This window comes from Molothrus aeneus, chromosome 19, assembly GCF_037042795.1.
Source record: "Molothrus aeneus isolate 106 chromosome 19, BPBGC_Maene_1.0, whole genome shotgun sequence".
In the NCBI taxonomy this organism is placed as follows: Eukaryota; Metazoa; Chordata; class Aves; order Passeriformes; family Icteridae; genus Molothrus; species Molothrus aeneus.
The window spans coordinates 9,091,294-9,100,096 of NC_089664.1; the positions used below are offsets into that span (position 1 = coordinate 9,091,294).

Consider the following 8,803-nt stretch of genomic DNA (forward strand, 5'->3'; position numbering starts at 1 on the left):
TTGTCCCCCCTTTGCCAGGCTCCAGTGGGACAGGGATCCCTCAGGCACTTCCAGGGTTAGGCCATGACATTGGTTTGGGCTTGGCTGCCCACTTGGAAGGCTCTCAGTCCCATGCCTCAGATTCAGTTCTAAACAGAGCCTGTCCCTACCCCTCTCCTAAGAGAACAGAGGTCATGGCCATTGTCCTCAACCAGCCCTGTTAATTTTATCTCAGGAGAAGTGAGTTAAGTGACTTAAGTACAGAGCTGCGCTGCAAATTGCTCATTTAATACTGCCCTTGAAACTGCACTGTAATGATAATTTTTCACTTCCTTCCCTAGGCAGTTGCATAACATTGCTGGGCATTGTTTAGAGAGCTCCAAAGCTGAGGCAGCCGTGTCCCTTTCACCCTCTCCTCACCAGGCACTGGCAGGGATGTTGACTTTCTGGTTGTGGGGTGGGTTTTATACTTTTTTTTTTTCATTCTATTAGCTTATTACATTAAACAACAGATGGATGTGACTCTGAATGCAAAGAGCCTTCCAAAAAAACGATTCCTACTTTCTTCAGCTTTCAGTGGGAAAAAAATCCCATTTATACCAGTTAAATCTAAGCCAATTAGAAAGTCAGATCCGTCAAATAACATTTAATTAAAAGTATCTTTAGGGAGGGAGCAGCCCAGTCAATGAAAAGCTTTCCCACTGACAATATAAATAGCCCAGGCCCAGAATTCACTTTGTGGTTGGGATACTCAGCCTGTGTGCCCAGACCAGCAGGAATTTGGGTTTCATGGCTTTGGTTGGCAAAGGATTTTATAAGAGGGAAGTGGAATTCTGGAAGCTGGGCTGGCTGATCAAAGGGGCACAGAGAGCAGGACTGGGATGGGAGGGATGGGACACAGCACCAGACACGCCTGAGAGCAATTTGGAGATAAAATTGCTCTTCAAGCAGAAGAGCATCAAGAGTTAAGTAAAATCCCTCTCTCTACTTTCAGAAACTTGCTGCTTGTGGCTTCTTGCAGAGTAAGACCTGACAGAGTTCAAACCTGTTCTTCAGGCAAGTCTGGACACCACCTCAAGTGCAAAATCATGAGACAGCAAGAAATCCACATAGCACAACAGAAATACAGTTTGTGTTCCCCAGCACCAAAGTCTGATCTGCTGGAGAGGAGGCAAGAGGGGAACACAGGAGCCTGAGAGATGGGGAGATGGGGCTTGAGACAGCAGCATCGGCTCTGTGGGGAGCTCAAAGCAAAGAGAGCAGTGACAAAGTTGTGTCCTGGGGATGTGCTAAAGCAGCACAGATGAAGGGAGCCACATTTGAGGGGCCTGCATCAGGACACAGGGCAGGCCCAGGGCAGGTGGCAGCAGGGTGGTCCTGCAGGGACCCCCCGTCTCACCCTAGTTCCAAGCACAGAGAAGCAGAGGTGGGAATGTCACCCCCCAGGGCACACTGGGCCCTCCTGCTTTAACAGGAACACACAGACACTCCACAGGGCTGAACCCAGGCAAGATCTTCCATCCTGATGAACTTCCTTAAACAAACAAAGCATTCTGTCACTGTCAGCCCCTAAAAACATCCTCTCCTATCTGCCTCCCACGGATGCTCCCTCCAAGCCTGAGGCCTGCATCAGTGAGAAGTTGATACCCAGACTTTTACCAGCATTTCCAATGTTAAGCCTTTCTGCTTCTGGCTATGACTTTGCTCATCCTCAAGGCACCACGAAGGCAAGGCTTTCCCCTGTGGTTTATGTAATATATCAGGAAAAAACTCAGTGTCTGGGACACTCATCCCTGAGCTGGAGGAGGGGAATGCCAAGGGAGCTGTGCAGCCTGTTCCTGTCCCCAATCACCATGGTCCAGCTGCATTTGGCTCAAGAGAGGAAGAGCCAAAAAGGATTTTAAAAATCACTCTTCTATAACAAATCAATTTCTCAGCTTTCATAACACGTTTTCTTCCTTTGGTGTAACAGGCACTGCTTCCCCTAACTTTGAAAATAAGGGGCAGCAGATCTCTAATTGGCCACATCCTCCAGGAAAACGGGAATTAATCACACACAGGATTTTCCTGTGGCATGAGCAGCTCATGCTGTGGAATCAGCCAGAGCTCTGACAGGACCTGGAGCCAGAACAGGACCCACCAGTCGTGGAGCGAACAAAACTGCTGCACCAGTCCCCACAATCCAACACCAACCTCCTGCTTACAGGAACCCTTTGCAGTGTCCCTCCTGTCCTGCTGGCCACGAGCCCCTGCAGACACCTTCCCAGGAGAGAAGCAGCCAGTGACCAATGCAACAGGCAGCAAAAGGCATGGAGCTCTGGGCAGCACAGCTCCCTCCTGCCCCACAGCCAGCATTCCAGGTGGGAAGGGTCACAGCTGCTTCAGACCCAGCTCTGGTGTGATTATTAACATTTGTCTCACAGAAAACTGCTGTGAGGGGTGTCCTCAGGCCACAGCCGAGTCACAAACTGATTTGACTTCAGCTGACTCAGAGGCAAACTTGGAATAACCACAAACACGTGGCCAAGGCACAACATTCTCTTTCTGGTCTGCCTGGCACAAACATCCCATACAGGGCACAGGATTTGGGGACAAAACAGAAGAAAAATCAGAATCTTTCAGAAACCCTCTGAACCAGCATTCAGAAACGTAATAAGCAATTTCAAGTTTAATCGACAGAGTAAACAGATACCAAATGGCCATTCCCAGTTTTCTGGTAGTGCACCTGAGCCCTTCCCCAATCCCACAGAGGAAGCTGATTGCCAAAGCCAGCACTGCTGCTGGTGCTAATTTTCACCTCGGGCAGATACAATTAAATACCACCTCTTGGAAAGAAAATAGATGTTAGCCTTGTATAAAGTCCAGATTCAAAAGTTGTGTGAGTTTACAAGAACTGGGGAAAATACCAAGTATTTCATGGTATTGTTATCCCTTACACACAAAACAAAGAACAAATCCACCCCAAAAGTGGATTTTCTCCCCAGTTTGCTTTGCAAACCCCAGTTTACTCTGCCTCAACCACCAGGCTGAGTTGTGCCCTCTCTCACTGCCTCCCATGTCAGAAGGCCAGCAATTTCTGCACCCCAGTTTTCCCATCAGAAGAGGAGGAAGGAGCCTCCTCTCCCCGAGCTCTGTGGTGCTCAGAGCACTCTCTAATTGCCCGATGCACATTCAGGTCAGGTCCTCACCCTGGTGACACTAATGAGTGAGATGGGGACTGTTTGTGACACAATCAAGGAAAGTTTGTAAACATCACAAAAGCCAGGAGTGCTTTGGAAAACAGAGGCTGGCAGGAGAGCAGAGAGCAAGGGAAGGGAAAGGTGTGCTTTTCTCTGAGTTCTCAGGGCAGATTAATGCATTTCTGGACTGATTACAGCACTATCAATGTTCTTGCTGTGTGGGATCAATAACATCTCCATGATGTCAGTGCAGGACAGGGAGGGTTTCCCCAGGACATGTCCACGACTCCCTCCCACACCCAGAAATCTCCAGAGTGGCCTTTTAAAACAAGGGCCCAAATCCAGGGGAGCTCTCTGGGCAATGGTGGACGTGTCCCCAGCATGAGCTTGTCACTGTCCACAGTCCAGGGGAGCCATTGGATGGATTTGGTGCTTCCTACACCTTCAAGATCAGCCAGCCAGCACAGAAGGGCAGGTTAGAGCACCTGCAGCAGTGGAGGAGAGCAGGACACCTGCTGCCAGCAGGTATTTCACAGCTCCTACAAGCCCTATTCTGCCCAACAAAGTCCTCAGAGGTTACACACAGCTGAATTAAGGCACTTGAATTTATACCAGCCCAAAAGCCCATGGAAGGTAAAGCACTAACTCAGGCTCACACAGAACTTGGCCAGCTCAAATCTGAGGAGCACAATCACAGAACTGGACAATTCCAACAAGCCCCAGCAGTGACCCCACACCAGGAGCTGACCCCACAGAGCCACAACTTCCACAGCCCTGGACTTCCAGCAAGTCCTGCCTGAAACTCCACAGTTCTGTGTAACAAATGGCATCAGAAAGGTGAGCAAATGCAGACACAGAGCTGCACAGGGGCAGAAACACTCTGGGTTGTGGTGTAGGACTGCTGTAGCAAAAGTTTTGACTGCAGTCTTTGTAAATAGAGATATTTGGCCCAGTCAGCGCTTGGATTATTTGCTGTCAGCACAACAGAGCATGTGCCTTTGTTTAGGAGGGGTTGAATTTAGGGAACCACTAAAGGATGTCATAAAATGAATAAACACTTTCATTTTTGGCATGTTTTACCCCACCTCACCCTTTTTCCTAGAAGGAAAATCCTTCCCCAGCTCTCCTGCCTGCACAGGTACCTTCTGCAGTTCTTGCACCTCAATGCTCCCACAAAAAAGAAAACCCCACATATTAAGATTTTAGTAGCAGTTACTGGATTTTTAGTCCCAGTCACCTGAGGTTCCACCCATCACACCAGACTGAGCCACTGAACCCACCCTCAAGTTTCCGCACTGCAATAGAAGTGAAATTAAGGAAGAAACTAAGTTACCACTTATTTTGCAGAGCAGTAGGAACAGAGGCTCCACCAGCACTTGCTTTCAAGGCCTAAAAGGCACAGCAGAGACTTGTAAAACCACATGCCCTGCCAGAGCCACCCAGATAAGCCACAGGAAAACGCTTCCCATTTCTCTTCCCCAGCAGCTGGGAGCAGAGCTCGTGTGCAGGCAAACATTTGTGATAAGCAGTCTCCCACTAAAATTTCCTTTGCAAAAGTGACCAAAATCCACTCCCCAAAAAGTTTCCATGAAAAACAAAGAGAAAGAAAGACGAAGGCCAAGTCTGGTTAAAATCCAGCAGGTTTCTCCCCAGCTCTAGCTTGCCCAGAGTAAGCAGAGCAATGATATTAACTCTGCTGCCTCCTTTTCCCTGGAGTTGCTCTACAACACAACATAACCAAGAAACACCTGCTGCCCACCCTAATGAACCAACACTCATTAAAGCAGACAGCCCACTAGCTGCTGTGCTAATTACCGCAGAGCCTGCAAAGAGAATTGGTGAGAAGCTACTGTATCCCATACACTTGAAGCATTCTTGGGCTTTTTTAGCCCTCTAGTCCAGCCACTGCATCACCTCCACTTCAGGCAGCTAGAGGAGAAATAAAACACCATGGTGAACAGCATGAACAACGCTGTAAGGCCTCAAAGTCACTCATTTAGTCTTCTTTGGGGTTAACGTTTTCCACTTTTGATCTAAATGAAGAGAATGAGCCTTGCCACGAACGCCAAACAGCCTGGAGCTGTTTTTCTTCCCCCCAGCCCTGTGTAAATTTCTGTAGCGACCAGTTCAGTTCTAAAGCTGAGACTCGAAGTCTCTGCAGTGCGATCAGGAGCCTCCCATGCCAATGCCCAGCACCGAGGAGCTTCGAGCATCACCCTGCCCAGCCGAGGAGCCGCTCTCCTCCTTGGCAGGCCGGTGCCACGGATCCGCCCGGGGCTGCCCCACGGAGGGAGCGCCGCGTCCTTCCCGGCTCCGCTCCGGCCGCATCCCCACCCGTGCAACAGCTCCGGGCTCCCGCTGCAGGAGCGCTCCCTCCTCCTCCTCCTCCTCCCGTCCCTCCGCCGCGCTCCGGGGCTCGGGGCTGGGCACGGCTGCGGGGCCGGGCTGTCCCCAGGGGGACCGGGCTGGGCACGGCTGCGGGGCCGGGCTGTCCCCAAGGGGACCGGGCTGTCCCCGGGGCTCGGGCTGGGCACGGCTGCGGGGCTGGGCTGTCCCCGGGGCTGGGCGGGCTCGCAGCTCGGGGCCGGGCTGTCCCCGCTTCGGGCTGTCCCGGCCCCGCTCACCTGCAGTGGAAGCGCCGTGCGGCGGAGCCGGGGCTGTCCCCGCCGGGCGGGCTCGCCATGGGCGCCGGCCCCGCGGCGGGGAGCGGGCAGCGGAGTATGGCAGCGCCGGGAAGTGATGCACCGAGCAAAGAAACTCGCGGGCAGGCCCCTCCTCCGGCTGATGTCACCCGGCCTGCCTCCCTCCCTCCCGGCCGCCCGCCCGGCACGCCGGGTCCCGCCGCGGGACGGGGAGCGCAGCCCCGGGCACGGCATCCCCCGGGCTGGCAGAGCCCCCCTGTGCCCCCGGGACATCGCATGGGGACATCCCCGGCAGTGCCTCAGCGCTCACCTGGGAGCGGGCACCTCACCTGCGCGTTATCACGGCGGAGCAGCATCGCTGATTCCTGCCCAGCTGGAGCTCTGCAAAGCCGTAATGAGTCTCGGGTTTGGCCTGGCCACAGCCCTTTTGTCTTCGAAAGTGTCTGCACCTGGAGGCAGGCAGGATGAGCAGCTGGGACCAGGCAGGACCTGGCAGGGCTGTGCCACAGCCACAGAGCAAAGTCTGGCTGCTCTCTTTGGCAGCGAGGAATCCCCCAGGAAAAGGGATTTTCCCTCCAGCCCACAGCAGTTTCTTTCAGTTAACTATGTCCTGTTGGAACTTGAGGCCTTAAGTATTTCTTTCCACCCAGACACCTGGAGAAGGATGCAGGTCATCTTCAAACACTGCATCCAGCTCATTGTGCTCTTCAAGGCTTGAGATGCTCCTGGAAAAGTTAGGGAGTTGGTCACTCAGCAGAAACCTGGCTGAAAGCTAGGGCCACTTACCCAGCAACAGCAAATTAAACATCATTATCAGCACAGACCCACACCTAAATAAAGACAGCTATAAACTGTGACTTTCCCTGGGTTCCAGCAGCTTGCTCTGCACACACAGAACCCTCTGTGGTGGGAATCCAGAGCCATGCTTGTTTACTGCCTCTTTCACCCTGGGGACCTGCTCAAAACCCCTCTCAGGAGTAAACCCAGATCCTGCTCGGGAAAGAACATCATCAATAACACCCCACTAGCAAACCACAAAAGCCTCTTTCCCAAGAGCTAATTGATTGGGCATTTAAATTTGAAACAAAACCTCATAAACAAACCTGTGTCTGTGTCTCAGCTTAGGAATAGTCTCAATTCTATAGATAAACCACAGCAGAGAAAGCTGAAAGCATCCTGCTGAGAGCTGTCTCCTCACCCATGGAGGTGTGGTGCTGTCCTGGGTGCCTCATTATCCCAAAAAAAGGAACCCCTTGAGTAAGCAGCCCCAGAACCCCCACTGGAAGGAAGGGACACTGTGCCTCCTACCAGCCAGTTTTCACCCAGGTTTGTGGTTTCACAGACAGCAGCAAACATCCTGGGGCAAAGCAGCTTTTCACAAGCCATGGAAACACGGGACTGCTCAGCCTAGGAGATTTAGGCACTTCAGAGGGGGTGTTTGTCCTTGCCTCTCCCTCTTCCAGGCAAGGACATGAGTGCAAAAGATGAAACCCAGCCTGTGTTGCTGCTGCTGCTGCCCTTCCTCAGCCCCAGGCACTGAGGATGCCAAGCTGAGCTGGGCCCAGTGCTGGGCTGGCATTCAGCGAGTGTGGGAAGACAGAGGAATTGCCCTTTGGAGAAACAATGCTGGAAAGGAGAGCAGGGGAAAGGAGGGAGGAGGCCAGCTTCCATTTTGGGCTCCAGCCAGTTCTCTGGTGTTCCACAGAGCTCTGGGCAAGCGGGGTCACCCCCACAGTAATGACACAGGAATGGCTGGGGCACATTCCAGGGCCTGGGGTGTGCAGGAGGTCAGGCTGAGATGAGTGTAATGGTCCCCTCTGGCCTTCAAACTCATGAATTTGCAATGGATCATTTATCATCTGACAAACTCAGCTTCTCTTTCTTCTCCTACAAGTGGCAAATAGGTCACAATAGATTTGAATTCATTAGATGAAATAATTCAATTACTTTGCTGTGGGTTGGGTTTGGTTAACCCTACATGTTCATGCCAAGAAGCTCCCTGCAAGCACTTGGACCTCAGCCACAACTCAGATCCATTGCTCAGCTGCAATGAAACAGGAAAATGATAAGAGTACAGAGAGAAAGAAACCCCAGTAGTTCAGAAATGCCACTAATTCCTCTGGTGAACTGTGTGCACATGTGCTGGGAAGGACCCAGAGCAATTAGAGAGGCTCCAGATGAATGTGACAAGTGTGACCTACCAGAGAAAGGCATGAGAATTGATTTGTTCAGTGCAGATAAGATCAAGAAGTGGAGCTGGAATCTTTAGCTGTTAAAAGGGCTGCTGCAGAATGGAAAAAAGGAGGAGTGGATCCTGAAGAACAGGGCAGGGTACAACAGGGCTGGGCCAGAATCCAGCAAAGGCAATGCAGGGTTCATTTTCCTTTGACCTTACTCACCCCTTCACCTCCAACATCTTTAGTTCTGCAATCTTAAAGCTCAAAATCTTGTTCCTCCCATTTCCTGAGTGTCTCTACACCTTCACTTACCAACAGGCAGAATCCCAGCTCTAAGCAATAGGATTGCAGGATCCTTAAGACTTCTTGGGCAATTTTTAACATTTCTTTTATAAGTTGATACCCAAAGCTATCACAACAAAAGATGAAAGAGCTCCAAGTATTGCCATATTTCCTTTCACTTGGAAGAGACAGCCTCGAGAGCAGGAAGGCACAGAAAGCTCAAGGGAAGACAGAGAGATAGAGGACAACAGTAAATTTTGCCCATCAGTTAAGGATTGCCAGGACACAGGAACATCCCTCCACTGCCTCCATGTCTTCATCATCCAGACACACCAGAGCCAGGCACTCCCTCCAAAACACAAAGATTTGTCTTAATTAGCATGGCAGCTCTCCTGCAGCTCATGGAATGGATTGCTGGGGGCCTCTGCTGGGGTTTGTGTGCAAAAAGAGCTCTGCAATTCAGGCTCCGAAGCTGACAGACCCCAGCTGAAATCACTACAGAACTGGCACTGTAATTGTCTTCTCTTTCTGGCAACAGCTGTGA

General features: G+C 51.5%; 1 protein-coding gene across 2 annotated transcripts in view; it reads right to left on the minus strand.

Annotated features, from left to right (window-relative positions):
* Window positions 1-5,891, minus strand: part of GPSM1 (G protein signaling modulator 1) — a 66,252-nt gene extending 60,361 nt beyond the window's left edge. For both annotated transcript variants that reach the window (XM_066562699.1, XM_066562698.1), the window contains exon 1: window positions 5,783-5,891. In XM_066562699.1, coding sequence (XP_066418796.1) covers window positions 5,783-5,841 — 59 coding nt within the window. In that variant the 5' untranslated portion in view covers window positions 5,842-5,891. The remainder of the gene's footprint in view (window positions 1-5,782) is intronic.
* Between the last annotated feature and the right edge of the window lie 2,912 nt (window positions 5,892-8,803).